Source organism: Mustela erminea, chromosome 10 (assembly GCF_009829155.1).
Source record: "Mustela erminea isolate mMusErm1 chromosome 10, mMusErm1.Pri, whole genome shotgun sequence".
Lineage (NCBI taxonomy): Eukaryota > Metazoa > Chordata > Mammalia > Carnivora > Mustelidae > Mustela > Mustela erminea.
Genome location: NC_045623.1, coordinates 36,990,440 through 37,008,765, shown reverse-complemented (window position 1 = coordinate 37,008,765; position 18,326 = coordinate 36,990,440). Strand labels below are relative to the sequence as shown.

Genomic DNA, 18,326 nt, shown 5'->3' with positions numbered 1-18,326 from the left:
ATTTTCAGATTTCCTCTTAACACAAAAAGGGGGATTTGGGTTGTCTCTGCTTTTAGTTTTCAGGGGCTTAAATGCAAACCGAGATCCCTTCTCCCGACTAACAGGACCCTCCCTCTTGTGGTGCGGGCGTCGGAGCTTCCGGCGCGCCCCGCCCCGCGACTGCGCCGCGGCGATCCAGAAGGGGTCGCTGTTCCCGCGATAACCTCGGGGAAGGCTCCTCCCCGCGGCCCGCGCCGGCTTCCTCCGTCCGAGACCCCGCCCCAGACGGCGGATTACCAGTCCGTCAGTGTCCCGCACGCCCATCGTCGCTAGTGCCGACGCTAACGCCCCACTGCCGGCGGAGCAGGCCCTGCGTCTCGGCCAACGCCGCCGCCCGGGCGCGCGGCCCGCCCCGAGGCGCTCGTTCTCTCTCCTCGCCCCACCCTTTCGCTTCCCCTTCACGGAAACGACAGCTGCGGCGGCGGGGCTGGCGCCGCCTCCCTCCACCTACCACGTCTGCCCCCGCCACTCTCGCCCGGCGCCCCAGCCCGGCCGCGGCGCCTCCCCGCTAGGTCAGCCGGCAGCTCCGCCCGGCTGCCGCCCAGGATGAACATCATGGACTTCAACGTGAAGAAGCTGGCGGCCGACGCGGGCACCTTCCTCAGTCGTGCAGTGCAGGTACCGCGGTGTGGGGGGGAAGGGGCGGCGGCGCCCGAGAGAGAGGCCAAGGGGGCCGCCTGAGGCGGCGGCGCTCTCCGCACCCGGCCTCACCGACTGGCTGGCAGGCCTGCGGCAGATGGCCTGGCTGATGGGCGCGGCCTGGTGCCCCTCCGGGTCCGACGGCCGTTTTCTGCCCCCTTCCCGTTCAACCGCCGCGGCTCCGGAAGCGAGACGGGGTGGAGACGGGGCCGAGACGGGGCCGGGAGCGTCCCCCGCCCGTGAAGGACATCCAGAGTTCGGCCCCGGGCCGAGACACAGCACCGCCCTCCTTTCTGGCCCCACGACGACGGTGCTGGTGTGGCCGCCCTCCCGGGGCGGGCGAGGGCCCTGAAGACGGACCCTTCGGGCACCACCCCCACCCTTTCCTTTCGTCTCCCTCACTCTCCCCCCCGAGTCCAAGAAGGAAGTTTCCTTTTCCTGCCCCTGAACCCAAAGAGCTGCCAAGACAGTCCCTCCAGCCCTCTCTCTCCCTGGGGAAGGACGGTCGCTGGGCTTGGGCGGTCCGCGGGTGAAATGGAGATTGCCAGTTGGCGTACGTACTCCGCCAAGGCCTTGGGAAGTCTGGAGTTTGGGGGTTCCCACTCATTCTCAAAATGGGAAGCACCGGCTGTAGGACATGGAGAGGGGGAGGGGGAGACTCGTCTTACGCATGTTAGAGTTTTGTGTTTCAGATACACTTTTAAGGGGGGAAATTTGGCTCTCTCGCGGCTTTCCGCAAAGAAGTATCAGTCTAGGGAACTTGGACAGTTTTCCATAGTCATTACCCACATTATGCCAACTCAGTTAAATCTATGAACAGATGTAAATTTCACAACATGCGTTATAAACAATCTGGTGTTTGTTAATGGCATAGTCACGGTAGCAACAACATTCTCTTTTGTAAAGAGAAAACACAAATAATTTTCTAATATGTATACCATACTGATACTGAAATGTAAATCACTTGTCCTGCCGTTACTACTTTGTCTCCTTTACCCCAGTTTTACTGATGTGATTGATCTTAACATTGCACTGCTCTTGGCAAAAGAATGGTAGAACTAGTGCAAGGTAATAGCTGCCTATATTGTGAAAAAACTGTCAGACATTTGCAAGGCACTTGACAGATTACCTACTATCCTTTCTGTAATTTTGCCAGATAGATGTTACTAACGCCTTTTATATATGAGGAAGTAGCCTTAGAAAGGTTAAGAAGCTTGATTAACTTGTATGGCTAGTAAATGGCCAAGTGCTCTCTGTAATCTACTAATTCGTTTCAAGTTACTTCTCTCTTCCAGGATAGGCATTGCAGATAGAATGTTACAGGCTAGAGAGACCTTAAAGATCATCTGGTACTACAGTCTGAGCATTTCAACAATACTTAAACAGACAACACTTAAGGCATGGGAAATTCCTTCTGAGTCTTGATTTCTCAGTTCCAAAATCTGCATAGTAATAAGCTAGCTGCCTTAACCCTCAGCTCCCTATTCTCCATGAAATTATAAACTGTATTTTAAAGACAAATGAACTGTATGGTTAAAATAATTTCTTGATTTAAATTAACCTACTTTTAATAGCTCAAAGATGGGGGTGTGCAAAAAGAATGAGTGGTTGAAGGTCTGAAATGAATTTGATTTGTGAGACTTAATGTTAACTGAAAAGAGGCCTTTGGTGTTTATTGCTGATTCTTAATGATTTTGTTTGCGGAGTGGAGATTTGACATTATGACACTTTTAAAGATGGGTATGTTTTCAGGTACATAATGCACAGTGCTTAAATGGAACAGACACGTGTACTGGAATTTGATTTAAATTGTCGATAGAGTTGATATAAAAAATCTAGCAAAGTTCTCAAAAGATGTACTTCCTAGGTGAATTTTAATTACTTGTTGTTTCAGATTTTTTATTTATTTTATTTATTTATTTTAAAGATTTTACTTATTTATTTGACAGAGATCACAAGTAAGCAGAGAGGCAGGCAGAGGGAGCAAGAGGAGGAAGCAGGCTCCCTGCTGAGCAGAGAGCCCAATATGGGGCTCCATCCCAGGACCGTGGGATCATGACCTGAGCTGAAGGCAGAGGCTTTAACCCACTGAGCCACCCAGGCACCCCTGTTTCAAATTTTTTAAAGTCTCTCCTAATCTGTTGAGCTATCAAATGATTTTCAGTATTAAATACTTTCATGCCTACTTCATGTCTGCCTTACACTATTTTGGATACTGGTGACAGAGCAGTGAATAAAATTAACAAAACATCTGCCCTCCTGGAGCTTATAATCTAACAGTAAATATATCAGGTGAAGGAGAGGTGGTAAGTTAATGGCGGGGTTGGCAGTTTTTGCCATGTTGTATAGGCATAATAATCATGGCAAGCCTTTTCAAAAGGACCAAATTCCAAGAGACCTCAAGGAAGTGACAGTTCCAGTTTTTTGGAGGAAAAGCAATTTAGGCAGAAGGAAAAAGTACGAAGACTGAGGTTCTGGGGCACCTGGGACATTGGTTAGGGAGCTATAGCCATAGGATGGGCAAAAAGTAATAAAACTTAGGTGAGGGTGATAGCAGAGAAGGTTTAGAATCTATTCAATATTCCTTCCCAGATTGGCTCTAGGTTAGGAAGAAAGATGAGTTAAGGGTGTCTATACAGTTTTGGCTTGAGCCATTTACTGAGAAGGGAAAAATTTCAGCAGAAACAGACTCCTCAATATGTCTTTTTGTATTAAATCTGTTAGAAATAGATTCTGAAATATTTATGTATGAACTATATCATGTCTGAAGATTGCTTTAAAATATTCCAGAAGAGAGAAAAGTTGAAACATTGACAGAATGTTGACAGTTACAAAGCTAAGTTTTAATATACTATTAAAATTTAATATTTGACATTTTGCACAGTACTTTTTTTTATTACATAAGGAAAAAAACTCATTCGAAAACATAACACGTGAAATTTGGAATGTTGTGTGGTAACTTTCAGCAAAAACACTGCATTGTCATTTTAGTACTTAGTTGATAACTGAACTCCCAGTCAGATTGCATTGACATCAGTATAGTGTCAGGTGCCAAGTTTCATGCTAAGAATAGGTAAGAGCTATGCCAGTTACTCATTATAAGCAAAACAACAGTAGGAATGGAATTCAGCTTTCACATTTCTAAATAATAATTTCTGTTCAAATTATACCTTAAGGAATAGGCCATTCTTTGAGTGACCAACTGCCATATCTTTTTTCATTTTACTTAAAAATTTTTAGGTTAACAAGTAAACATTCCCTGTTTTAAAAAAAAAAAAACAAAACTATTAAACATACAAATGGGTTTTACCACTCTACTCTCACTCATAAAATCTGTTTATGTGTCTTGCAACTTTGAAAGAATGTTGAGGTAAAAATGTATAATCAATAGGAATATTCATTCTTTAACAGTATGTTTGGGTGCTTTTGTTATTCTTAACTCTCTCAAAATAAAAAAATACAAAAGCATCAGGTAATTTGACCTCCATAAATTGTTACTTTATTAGTATCTTAAAAGCTATTTATTCTTACTGTCTTTTTGGTAGACTCCTTAGTTGAGCAACCTTCTCTTTTCTCTCACTCATATAAATACTGTATTCCTATCAAATTATTTTTTAATTCCCCAAATACTTTGTACTTTTCTAACTCTAGACTTTATGTTCATACAGTTAAACTCATTGTGAACACCCTCCACCCCCTCCCTCTTTGTGTATTCTTTCCTTCCCTCAAGATAAATCTTAAAGTCCATCTCAGACCACAAGAGCTTGATGTGAACTCCTATGTCATTTTTTAATTCTGTATGATCATGTGGCATGATCTAATAAGTGTTATGTAAGGTCCCTTGGAGCTATAAAATTCTGGCTTTCACATCTTTATTAAGTTTGTATGTCCTGAGGAATCAACTGTTTCTTATTCCCCTCTCACAGTATCCAACATTGTTTTTTTAAATTTTTTATATCATTTTAGCCAAGCAGCGTATCCATGTGCAAAGTTTACTCTTTGAATCATTTAGCATGTTAAATGATCTTGTTATTTTTATTAGTATTTTTCTAACATATCTGCTGAACTTGGAGTTGATTAATGCCAGTCTGAAATATTAAACTGTTTAATTCAGTCTGTATTTATTGAGTACCTCCTAGGTGCTTAGCACTGAAGTACAAGGATGAATGAGACCTATTTGATGCCCTCAAAAACTTCATTGCCCCAGTTGTCATAATTATTTTTTTCTTTGTTGTAAATATCCATTTTTGAAGTATTGTTCTGTTACTTCATTTGATAAATGTTCCAAGTGGACACATTTTTATTTCAGAATTGATACTGAAGCAAAACTTTTGCTCACCATCTTTAAAATAAGACCATATATTCCCCCCCCCCAAAATTTTCAACTTTAATTACTTAGGAGTTTCATTTTAATTTTCTAACATTTCCTTTGACCTAACTACTGAAGTTATACTATGAACTTCATGAATGCCAGCTATTTTCTGAGAGGAAAAAAAAGTCGTCTTTAAAATTTAGTTGCAAGCTTGGCTTTCATCTCTGATTTAATTTAACAAGTAATGGTGTGTCTAACCCTGGAGAGTTAAAGATGAATACAATGCTGCCCTCAACTAACTCCTCTATTAGATTGTATCTGGATGGATTTCCAAATTGGCTAAACATTGGTCCAGGCCCTTTTGAAATCCTGTTTCCTTTATGGAATTTAAACTATAACAACTTTATATGTCTCTTAAATTCTAATAAAACTTGTCACATTCAAAGTCCATACATTTTCTTGTTATGTAAAAACTTTGCATATTTGCTGTTACCCAAAACATCATATCCTTTGGTATTATTGGTGTTAATTTAGTAAACTACTAGATAGAAGATGGTTAACCTGATGTTAAAATAATCACCCGTGTGCTTAGAACAATATTTCTCAGTCTTAACTGCACTTAAAATTACGTGAGGAATCTTTACAAAATACACCCCAGTCTAGTTAAAGTGGAATCCTTGGGATTGGATTTGACATCATCGTTTTTGAAAGCTTCCCCAGGTAATTCCGAAGAGCAGCCAAAAATGAGAATGAGTTGAGAAGGACCTACTTTACAGTTTACTAACACATTATAATTAAAATTCGTGTTATACATTTTTTCCCCAAGAAGTTTAGATAACTTTTAAAATATTACTTTACCCATGAATTGAGGATAAGAGTTCATACTAAGTAGTTGCCTTTCATCACAAAGCCTTTTTACCTGTTTTCCTTTTCTCTTTGTGGTAAAGCATGGTATGGAATCCAGGCTCCGTGTTTCATACTGCAGGCTATATGGCCATCCTGTAATAAAGAAAGGATCACTGTGCTTGGCATAATGTAGCTGACTCATAGTCCTTTCCTTAAAGCAATGTTTACAGAAAATGTATAAAGAGAGGGGATTAAGCTTTCTGTTCTCATGTCATTTTACTGTATTACTAATGAGATAATTATGAGAGAACTGTACATCAAATAATATCTAGGAAAACATTGGGTTTGGATTTCTGTGATATATTCTGACTTTCATTGTAGGTTGTTTTCACAAAGGTTTTTATTAAAACTACTAAACATTCATTAAAATGCTTAAAATCAACTATAGTTTTTAACAGCTGGTAGGAGACTACAAATAGTAATGATTTTAGACTTAGATTTTTAGTATTTGGGAAAAGGATTTTTTTTTTTTTTAAGAAAGAACGGGTCTTTTATCTTTCTCAGAAGCAAACTGTTATTATCATTTTATGTTTCTTAAGATCATAAAATCCTTGATGGCAAGAATCATGTCATGTGCTGATTATACATCTCACATACAATAGAAGAAAATATATATGCCACAAGTATTTTGATTAACAATATAAACCTAAATTTAGTTGATATAACTCATCATTTTCTATAGTAGATGCTTTCTTAAAATGTATTAGAGAAAATGTATTAAATGATACTATATTGCTAATATGTCATACTTTCTGGTTAATGATGGAAAAAAATCCTTAAACCCCTACAATAAAATCATGGGAGATATTATGTCTTTTACAAGACATATTGTATATGTCTTTTTACATATTACATATTTTTTTACAATTACAAGACATATTGTATATGTCTTGTAATTAAATTATTTTAATGTAATTAATTTTTATGAAATTATAAATATATGATATATAAATATATAAAATATATTTTAATGTAATTAAATACATATTTAATAAAATTTAAATGTATGATTTCAGCTTAAATATATGATAACATTAGTAGTGTTTTTCTGTACCCCTGCCTTTTTTTATTCATTCCAGATAGGATTAAAGTTACCCTTAATTTGATGATTATTGAATACATGTAGGAAGCCGAGGTGGGCTGTAAGATCCAGCTGACCAGAGTGCTGTGAGCAAAGACACAGGGGCTAGGAAGAACTGAAATATATTTGTATAATGGTAGTAGAAAATATTAATATCTTAAAATCAGCAAATATTTACTCGAAGTCTTATAGTGTAATGAGACTATGATTGAATAAACATGTGGAGTTAAAACATGACACTGACACCTTAGGCAAAATGTTTATCAATAAAGTTTTGATTCTTACCTATATATTATATTGATTCTTACCTAGGTATTAAAAAGGGTTTTTTTGGAATATTTGATATAAAATGTACAGCTTATATATGGCATTTTCTTTCTTTTTTTTTTTTTTTTTAAGATTTTGTTTATTTATTTGAGAGAGAGAGATCACAAGTAGGCAGAGAGGCAGGCAGGGGGGTGCAGGGGGAGCAGGCTCCCTGCTGAGCAGAGAGCCTGATGTGGGGCTCAATGCCAGGACCCTGAGATCATGACCTGAGCTGAAGGCAGAGGCTTAACCCACTGAGCCACCCAGGTGCCCCTATATGGCATTTTCTAATTTATACTAAGCCCTGACACTGTTAAAACCACAGAAGTTTAAAAAAAAAAAAAAAAGTCTTTATAAATGATCTTACTGAGAAAAGAAAATGTTAAAGACAAAAGATAAAACAAGAACATATGTAACATACTGGAATTCAAAGCACAGAGTTAGGTAGAGTAAAAGAATAGCAACTGTTTTTACTCCCAGAAAATGCAAGTAAATATCAGACTTTATTACTGGTACTTAACAAACTGCTCACATGGGCTTTCCTACAGAACTGCTATTTTCTAAACTGGTTTTCTATAATCAAACTTTACGTCACTCATACTTAGGCATTCCTTATATTTTTGGGTTTTGTTTTTTACCCTTCTGAGCTAAAATATTAAAAACCTGCTTACCGTGTTTATAGGATCTTACATTCTAAGTCAGTTTACTTTATTTCTTGCTCAGACTCATACAAAAAATAGCTTGTTGCAAATACTGAGCTTTGCAGTTATACTTTCACACTCTGTCTTTCACTTAAAAGCAAAGTATTTAATGAAAGATATTGTAAGGTAGTATAATGAGAATCATAAAGGAGAAACTAAATAATTAAAGGAATCTTCTGACCTAAAGTTTGAAATATTTTATTTTCCAAATAATTAGCTTTCTAGTTGTTGGTTCTCTGAAATATTATTGGGAGAAAATTTGCCCTGAAACCTAACTTGTGTTAGATAAACTTACTGATGAACTACTGTTTATAAATTGCTATTTATAAACATTCTTAAGTAAGTTCTAGCCTGTACCTCTAATTCCATTGTTTCTACACGATGTGTTAGATAAAGTTAAACATGATTTTATGTACTGAAGAAAATAGGCCTGTAAGTTTATATTATTTATATAATAGTTTTCATTTAGCTCTCCTGTAAACAGCAACCATGTCTTCTATTTCTTAGGAGAGTGCCTTGCACAAAAACTGACCTACCTAATACTGATTTTTAAATTATGAGTCTGTGAATTGTTTTAATTCATTCTTGGCTGTTAAATGTAAGTTAAGGACTTCTATTAAAAAAAATAGGATGTATAAAGATGGTGCTAATGATTCTTCTAGAAATGCAACTGGAAGATAAATCATCAGAGAACTCTATGCGCTGCCCTTAGAATCCCTCATTTCTTAGCGTTCACTCTCAAGCCAATTGTTACCTGCTCAGAGAAGGTGTCTGTCTAACTACCTACATCTCACACTCAAACTCCTCTTCCCCATGTCTAGGCCAAGATTGCATATCCTTCTCCCCTTGAAGCCTTCACTGATTCTCCTGTTTCCTTCCCTCCCTGCAGATTGAATTCTTCCTTCCTCTATATTCAAAGTTATTGATTCATCAGTTAATTGTTCAGTCACTCATTCAAGAAATAATAGGACCACCTGTATCAGTCCTCTGTCCCTTTGTATCCTTATTATCAAATTGTTTGTTGTTTGCCCTCCTAAGAGCAGAAACCTGTCTGTTTTTTCTGGCTGCTGAAACCCTTGTGCTTAGAATAATGCCTGGCACACATGAAGATGCTTGATAAATATTTGTTGAAGGAATCAATCAAATAAATAGATATACTTTCTTATTAAGGTGCAAAGTTAAGAATTTTTTCTACTGGTAGATCATTCTTTATAGGTGATGTTCACCTGGGTAAATTACCCTTTTTTTTTCCCCCTTCTGTTCCTTGCTTTATCTGAGAGATAATCTATTTAACCATTAGAGGTAGACTTTGAACATGTGGAATTCTAACCTATCCCTCTGTAGAAGGTCTATAGCCTCAAATCTTCAGGGATCTGTAGAGAATACCATAGTTCTCTCTTAAAAGTGAAATTGCAGGGGCACCTGGGTGGCTCAGTGGGTTAAAGTGAAATTGTAGTAGTTATCCAACTGACCTTGGCATCAGGGTTTTGATCTTTTGCCCAATGCATCTCCTGTTCCTCTCCTTGGTTACAGTACACTGCAAGATTGTGGGCTTAGGCAATAGCTTTGGAAGTGATATTCTCCGTTCCACCCACCGGTTGAGGGCTTGGCTACAGGCCAGTCTTGAAAAGACCTAAGGCTTTACAAAAGCTATTGAAGCATTTATTTCTAGCTCCTGAACAAGACCTTCAAGGGGGGCTTGTAACCAGACTCTAAGAATAACATTCTAGAGGACTTTTTAACTAAAAATATTAACTGGTAATCATAAAGTATTAGGCCAATAAGAAGGATGCTGAAAGAAACATAATAAAACTCGGAAAAATGGAGCAGCAGAAGATATTTTATGAAATGAAAGGGGGAAAAAAAACAAGGTATATATTATATTCTTTCAGCCAGAAATGAGTCATGGCTAATGAGTGTAGAATTAGTGTTAGTGATATGCCTCTGTTAAAATGGGAGAAAGCCACCTATTCTAGAGGTATTTAATTAAAAGTCTTCAAAAGTCTCCATAAAATTTACATGGTAGTCTTTTGATCTCTTTGCTTATGTATGGGCAATGCTGCCTTCCCTCAAAAACCAACACACTCAAGGTAATGAAAATTGATACGCTGAGTATATTTAACTACGTATTATGATCTTTAAAAAAATGCTCTTCCATAGTAGAAATAGTGTATGTTCCAGAAGTTAGTTTGTGAATCAATTGTTGGAACATATCCTGAAGAAACAACTTGAATGATAGTTTCCCAAAACATCCCATAAAAGCCTATCTAACTAGGTGTGATTAAAGTGCCATTAATATAAAGCTGTATTAAACATAAGCAGCCCTTTTTAAATTCAAAATAATAATTACCAGGCACTGAGGAAAGTGATTTACATACGTACTCTTACTTAATTCTCAAGGTACTGTACATTATGTATCATCTCTCTTTAATGATAGAAGATACCTGAGGAAAAAATACTCAAAAGCCTGTTTAGGTCACAAAATTAGTAGTGCAGCCGGGATTTGAATTTAATACTGACTGACTTAAAGTTCTTATTACTTACCACTATACTAACCTACTTTATATGTAAGAAATATTTGTATACTTTATATACCAGGCAGCATATAGATTTTCTAGAGTTTACCCTATCCATTCTAGCAGATGCAACCTTAAGAGAAGGTCAGGGTAAGTGCTGTTAAAAAGGTACGGATAAATTTCCATAGGGGCAAAGAAAAGCATTCGGTGCAATGGTTTACATTTATTTGTATGTTCAGGACTGTCTGGGTTTGAGTTATTAATTATTGATATAGGTTCCTAAAATGTATTTGAGGTATATTTAATTTTTTTTGTAATTAATAACAGTTCACAGAAGAAAAGCTTGGCCAGGCAGAGAAGACAGAATTGGATGCTCACTTAGAGAACCTTCTTAGCAAAGCTGAATGTACCAAAATATGGACAGAAAAAATAATGAAACAAACTGAAGTGTTATTGCAGCCAAATCCAAGTAAGAAACTTTTTACCTTTGTCTACCATATTGACTAATCTGATTAAAGGATACCGTTAGGTTTTTTTAATGTTAAAAAAAAAAACTAAACAGGTTTTGATGGCTCTTGAAAACAGTCTTTGGTTTATGGCTTTCAGGTGTATGGGTTGTGTGTGTGTGCGCGCGCGCGTCCTTTTGGTGAAGAGGGTGATAAACACCTCTGTGTACCCTCTAACAGATTCACTGCTTGGGTTTTCCATGTCTTTGTAGAATCTTTTTGAAAATTTAAGGGAATGAATTTTGGTTTTGAGAGAGAGAAAGAGAAATACAAGTACCCCCCACACACATACCTTGAGGAAGAGGGAAAGAGAATCCTAAACTCAGTGTGGATCCCAAGGTGGGGCTTGATCTCAAAAACTAAGATCATGACATGAGCCAAAGTCGAGGATCAGAAGAGTCAGCATCAGGAGAGTCAGCACCTAATAGACTGAGCCACCCAGGTACCCTAGGTGTGGCTTTTAATTTTAAGAGTTAGGAAGGGCTATGGCAATAAATTAATCTTCCTTTCATGGGGGGGATAATTGTCCCTAAATAATTAAGGGAAAATTATATGGAAACTTACATAGTTACCAATTATTTATGTTAAGTTTGATGTTTTTACATAAATTATTACATTTGATTTTCAGACAACTGTAAGGTTTTTCAGATCACCCATCTCAATAATTTATCAAATAAGGTACATGATTGTTTATTAATTGCAAATCATAAGTTAGCATTTTATACAGTGTAGAATAGCTAATTAGAAGTGGAAATGGAAATGGAAAAATCCAGTCTTTTCACTCTGAGCTTTACACATCAAAACTGAAGAACAAGGGCAGCAAATGCTTTCCTTCCCATTTTCCCCAGTGTTCTGACCATGTTGTGAAATGCAGTAAGCTCATTTTTAGATACTAAGGTTCCAAACTTTAATCTTTGCTGCTATCCTATGAACCTAAACAAAACATGAGTAATTCTGTACCATTTTAATTAAATCATGGTAATCTTTTGAAATAGGCCTTCTACACTTTTGAGTGAGGCCTATTATCTTTGGGCACCATGTGGTATTTCTTACTCATTTAAGGCTACATAAATTATGTACCAGAGCACCTTAAAAAAGTAGTAGACATGGAGTGGCGGGGTGGCTCAGTCCTTAAGTGTCTGCCTTCGGCTCAGGTCATGATCCCAGCGTCCTGGGATCAAACCCCACATTGGGCTCCCTGCTCTGTGGGAAGCCAGTTTCTCTCTCTCCCACTCCCCTTGTTTGTGTCCCTCTCTCACTGTTTCCCTCTCTGTCAAATACATAAATAATCTTTAAAAAAAAAAAAAAAAGTAGTAGACATTTTTCTGTATGTTCCTTGCTCTGTCCAGAGTTCTTCACATAAGTAGTCTGTTCTACATATTTTTCTGAGTGGCAGACAAACTCATACACAACTGGTAAATGGGAATTTCATTAGTGCAAAGTTACAGCAGCTCATATAATACAGTTTTACATTAGTGTTTTTTTAAGTCTAAAGTAGTAAACAAATTTAGATTTTTGTTTGTTTGTTTGTTCTCTTATTATAAAGTTACATAGATTATGATTGGTCAGGCCCAAACCTCTTTTACATGTAAGTCCTGTAATTTTTAGGGTATAATTTTCCACAACCTAGGGTTTTTCAAAAATATCTATCGCATTATAGCAGTATTACCCACATATTCTTTTAAGATTTTATTATCTTAATAATAGATGTTGATGTCTGTTGATGTCTGTTGATGTCCTATTGAAATGAACATTTACTTAAAATATGCCAAATTGTTTTACTAACTGAATGAAGTCAACATAGGATTCAACTTTAAACTTTTGACCAAATAAATAGAAATGCACCAAAGCTAAGAATGACTCTCTTAGTCAGAAAATGAAATTCTGAAATGTAGTTAGCATCTTCTAAATGGTTATGTTTTGAACTGACTCATTTTGGTTTGAACCAATTTAAAGGTTTTTAAAGTCCTGCTTAGGAACTTCTGATGCTGCTCCAGAGTCTACCACAAAACAAGTATTATTCCAGTAGCCTATTTTATGTATTATAATTAATGCTTGTGCTGACTCCTCAAGTGTTTCTATTACTGGTTCAATTCACTTTTTAAGTTTTCAGTGCACTGTGTGAAACTTGCACTTGTGGAGGAATTATCTGAGATGCTTAAAAGGAGCCTTTTTTTTTTTTTTTGTAGCTTCTCTTTGGATGATAAATTGGATTTATAGTTAATCATTACTTCTGGAAACTGACCTTTTTCTCATTTGTCTCTGTCATATCTATTAGGCAGGTGTGCAGGTGTGAATATTTTGTATATTGCACTAACCAAGCATTTATTCAGATTTTACTGATTTTTTTTTCCTTTCCATGTATACTAGCATTCTGCTATTTCTTCTAACCTATCTCATATTTTGACCTCGTTTTGTCTGTTTTTTTTTTTTTAAAGATTTTATTTATTTATTTGTCAGAGAGCAAGCGAGAGCGAGCACAGGCAGAGTGACAGGCAGAGTCAGAGGGAGAAGCAGGCTCCCTGCGGAACAAGGAGCCCGATGTGGGACTCGATCCCAGGATGCTGGGATCATGACCTGAGCTGAAGGCAGCTGCTTAACCAACTGAGCCACCCAGGCGTCCCTTGACCTCGTTTTTAATGGCAAAAACTTTTGAGTGAATACATGCTGAGAGATATCTATATATCTTGTACTTTAAATAAAATTAAGCCATGACTTCATATTACTGATGTTGGTCTGTGACTGTTCCAAACCTAGGTTGTTCTATTCCTTAATTTCCCATGCCTATATTTAGACTCTAGGAAGGAGAGAGAGCATGTGAGCAAGCAAAGCATGATAAAGGTTTTAGAAGTATGTGACTCTTTGGTTCTAATAGACACTTTATATCCATATTTTCATAGCTAGAAATCCCTGGTTTTGAAATTGAAATGAACGTACATTCAAAGTTAAAAATCAGACTGTACAAAGAGGCAAAGACAACTTCATTAGACATTAGGTGAACAACGCTTTTAGAATCTCATAGAATATTCATCATATGATAGTTTTACTTTAAGTAAATATTTTTGTGCCAAAATACTTTATCAGCTTTCTAAAGTATAAGTTTCATAGAGCTATATAATATTCTAGTATAAAAATTAAAAGTTAAGTATGAAGATATGTACTTAAAAGTGCTAACGTCATCTTATTTTACAGGGTGATAAATGGTAGTAGGTAAAAAAAATTTTAAATAGTTTTGCTTTTTGAAATCATTGATAATTTTAAACCTTTCTCCTAGATGCCAGGATAGAAGAATTTGTTTATGAGAAACTGGATAGAAAAGCTCCAAGTCGTATAAACAACCCAGAACTTTTGGGACAATATATGATTGATGCAGGGACTGAGTTTGGCCCAGGAACAGCGTATGGTAAGCAAAAGGCAAAAAGATCTGCTAAAAACTAGCTTTACTTATAGATTTTTACTACTTAGAAACATCATGAACATTTATCTAATATTAGTAGAATCAATTTTAACTCCAAATTTTTTGTTTACATTTTGGATAAAGTGAGAAATACAGGTGCCCAGCAAATATGAATAGTTCAATTTAATATTTAATATATTTAAGTATCTGTTAACTCTGAGAATTCATGTTTATCACTTTACATCTAAAAAGTTAAATGAATTCTTCACTTGTACTCCCATCGACTCTTGCAACCTCTGTTATAGTACTTCTTTTGATGTATTATAAACTCTGTTTACATATGTCTCCTAGGTGATTTTAAGTTTTCTTGAGGTTTTATTTATTTTTATAATAAAATGTCTGGCACATAGTGTTTGAACACACCACTAGTGCTTTCGTTACATGATAATGTCAGTACTACAAAAATGTTAACAGTGATTATCTTTGGATGTTTGGATTATATTTCATTCTATTTTCTTCATGCAGTTCAAATTTTCTATAATCATGTTTTACAGTTACGTTTATTAGTTGCTTTGTTAGTTGCTATGCTGACATTTTAAATGTATAACTCTAAAGCTTGTTATCCCTCAAATCTAATTTTCTCAGAATATAAGACTATTTCAGATTTCTATAGCTTCTTTTCCTATTGTTCATGGCAAATAATTCTCTTTATTAAGACTTCTACAGGAAATTGGTCCTTATGTGGGTATGAAATGTAGGTAAATTAAATGATTTTCTACATATTGTACTGATTTATAAAATAGTTCATAAATTCTGGAACAAAATGAACATAAAGTTTTAATAGTTACCTTTATGTCAGAAGGTAATAACCTAAATACTGTAAAATGAATGGCATTAATCCATTGAATAACTGTTAAATGTACAATTGAAACTTTTACATCGTGGCCTTCAAAAGATACTTCTTTGAGAAGTCTGAAAATGCTTAAAATTTCTATAGTTTTATTTCTAAATTTTAACTATTAATTTTAGGAAAATTTTACACATTAAACAGGTTTTTTTGTGCCTGCTGGTACAGCAGCAATTAGATCCTGCAGGTCATAAAGGTACATGAAAGACACCTAGCCCTTTCCTTCACCAAGCTGAAGGTCTAGTGGAGCATGAACATTCAAAAGGCTTCTCAGTTTTTTCCTTTTTTAATATGCTTAATCTGTTTTCACTTATAGTAATTCTATTGACTGTAACTTGATTATTGGAATTAGGCTTTGTGAATCTAATTGTAATTGATAAGAGCTAACAATTGAGTATTTCTGGCATCGGGCTCTACACTATACAGTAAATAATATTATTTCTTTAAGTCTTCACTTATATCCTGCTTATAAACCAAGTCTTAGATTACATAATTTATCAGTGATCATACAGCTAGTAATTCAAAGAGAGATCTGTACCCAGACATGGAGCTCTTAATGACTATGTTATTTTATCTTCCTTGCCAATCAGATCTAATCTCATCCTAACATGGAAGATTTCTTAAGATCTACACAATTGAAACTTTTAGAGGTAGAACTGGAAGTAGAACTTTGGTCTTGTTGTCCCCTTTTTGCTCTATTTTGCATTGAAATTGTCCAATTTAACATTAAGGTATATGTGTTGGAAAATATGGATTTTTCTTTAACTTAAGATACAAATATATAATATCATTTAAAGATGCTTGAGACCCATGCATATTATAGAAATAATAGACAAATTTTAACTTGATCTATTAAGGAAAATATTTTTTTTAGCATAATGCTTTTTTAAATGTGTCTCCACTGTTTGAGCTGTGATCATAAATATTTTTAATGATTTATCCTCTTTTGTTCCATAGGTTGAATTGGTACATTTAACTATGATATGATAAGGACTTCATGAACATCTGTCATTTTCATTTAGATATTTATAATCTTAAATTTACTTTTAAAACTAATGACAGCTAGTTCTCTTGGATTTTTTTAAGTAAACAAGTGATAACTAACTTTAAAGCAGATCAGATTTGCTGATTTTATTTTCTGAAATTACCAGAAGATGGTAAAAAAAACAAAACAAAACACTTTTTTCCTTTGCAGGTAATGCCCTTATTAAATGTGGAGAAACACAAAAACGGATTGGAACAGCAGACAGAGAGCTGATTCAAACATCAGCTTTAAATTTTCTCACTCCTTTAAGAAACTTTATAGAAGGAGATTACAAAACAATTGCTGTGAGTTGGAAAATGTTCCCTTTTTTTGTAGTAAAATAATTTATATATATTACTACCGTTTTAATGAATAATTTGCCCTCCTACTGACTCTGTAGATGTAGCAGATTAGAAATTTAAGTAATCTAGCTAGGTACATATTCGGTGGGACGCAAAGCTAACCAAAATGAACTATTGAAAATATTTATGTCATCTTTGTGTCCCTGCAGTGTTATTGAGATTATATCAGCAGTTGTTCATTACCAGCACTAAAATTTGTAGAGAAGTTCCTGGAATGATTATAAAAATATGGCACAAAATATCTCCATAGTAAAGCCATGTTGGTTTTTCATTTAAACTGGGAGCCAAAAACCTAGTTACTGTACTTCTGGCTGTTGAGCTTTCTGTTGTTTGCATCCCTAGAAGTCTGTTATTTTCTCTTCACACAGCTGTGTGTTATTGCTGAAGAAATAAATAATAGCCTTCCCAAGCCTAATACTACTTTTTAGTTTGTTTTTCCAGCAATGGAGAGTTAAGATCTAGGTGGATTTTTTTTTTCCTAAGATTTTTGCAAGATTGTTCTTTATTGTGAATACTACTTTAAACTTTAATTTGCAGATTCCTTATTATAAAATATTCTAGAAACTCAGTTTGTTTACAATGAATTTGTCCCTGTGTATAAAGTATTTTGCCTGAGAATAGGAAAAACCACCAAGTTGAAATATGATTTAAAGGATCTTAGATTGTCAGTAGGATGAAATGTGATATATGAAATCTGAGAATTAATAAAGCAAGCAGTGAATTTTTATAAACTTGCCTATTATGTTGAAGTTACCATGAGGAATTCCAAGATACCTTACTACTGTTTATTCAGTATTCAGTCTATAAATTTGAAATTTCCTTTGGAGTAGCAGAGTTGCTTTCAGTGCTATGGCACATTAAGGGAGCCTGCCCAGTCCTTGATGTAGATCACTTGGGGTGTCAAGGAACTTTAACCTAGGCCTGTACCTCCTTTACCATAGGTACTTCCTAGATAATCTCTTTGAAACAGTTCATCAATCTGGGCATTACTGATATTTTGGGTAAAATAGTTCTTTGTTGTAGGAGCTGTACTGCACTATAGGATATTTAGAAGCATCCTACCTTCTGCCTAGTAACTTCTACCACCCCCTAGTTGTGACAACCAAGAAGATAGAGCAAAACATTCCCTAAATGGCAAAACTGCAAAATATTAAAATTGGCATTCCTTTGTGCCATCACCTGCCATCTTTCCCAGATTTCCTGGGCATCTAGAGTGTCTCCATTATTTTAAAATTGAAAACCATAAGAAAAAAGAGTCAAGCGTCACTTCAGAGCCAATTTTGTAATCATTGACCTTTGTTTATCAGATTATTCATGTATTTAATGGAGAATGATACTTTACATGTACATACTTGTACTGGATTTTAACATCACTAGCCTTTATTTTTTTCTTTCCTATATTTATAGAAAGAGAGGAAACTATTACAAAATAAAAGACTCGATTTGGATGCTGCAAAAACCAGACTAAAAAAGGCAAAAGCTGCAGAAACTAGAGCTTCAGTAAGTAGTGTTTTTTCATAGAAAAACGTCTTGGGTTGATAAATTTAAAATGTGTAAAATATTTTACTCCTATACCATGCAAACTACATACAGTCTGTTACTAGGACTATAATATGACTTTAGGGTATTG

General features: G+C 35.9%; 1 protein-coding gene across 3 annotated transcripts in view; it reads left to right on the top strand.

Moving 5' to 3' along the window:
* Positions 1–286: 286 nt before the first annotated feature.
* Positions 287–18,326, top strand: part of SH3GLB1 (SH3 domain containing GRB2 like, endophilin B1) — a 38,254-nt gene continuing 20,214 nt past the window's right edge. The window contains exons 1-5 of one of the 3 annotated variants that reach the window (XM_032303498.1): positions 287–657; positions 10,828–10,969; positions 14,281–14,409; positions 16,506–16,639; positions 18,104–18,196. In XM_032303498.1, the coding sequence (XP_032159389.1) occupies positions 586–657; positions 10,828–10,969; positions 14,281–14,409; positions 16,506–16,639; positions 18,104–18,196 (570 nt within the window). In that variant the 5' untranslated portion in view covers positions 287–585. The remainder of the gene's footprint in view (positions 658–10,827; positions 10,970–14,280; positions 14,410–16,505; positions 16,640–18,103; positions 18,197–18,326) is intronic. The other 2 variants (XM_032303499.1, XM_032303500.1) reach the window with 2 other exon arrangements.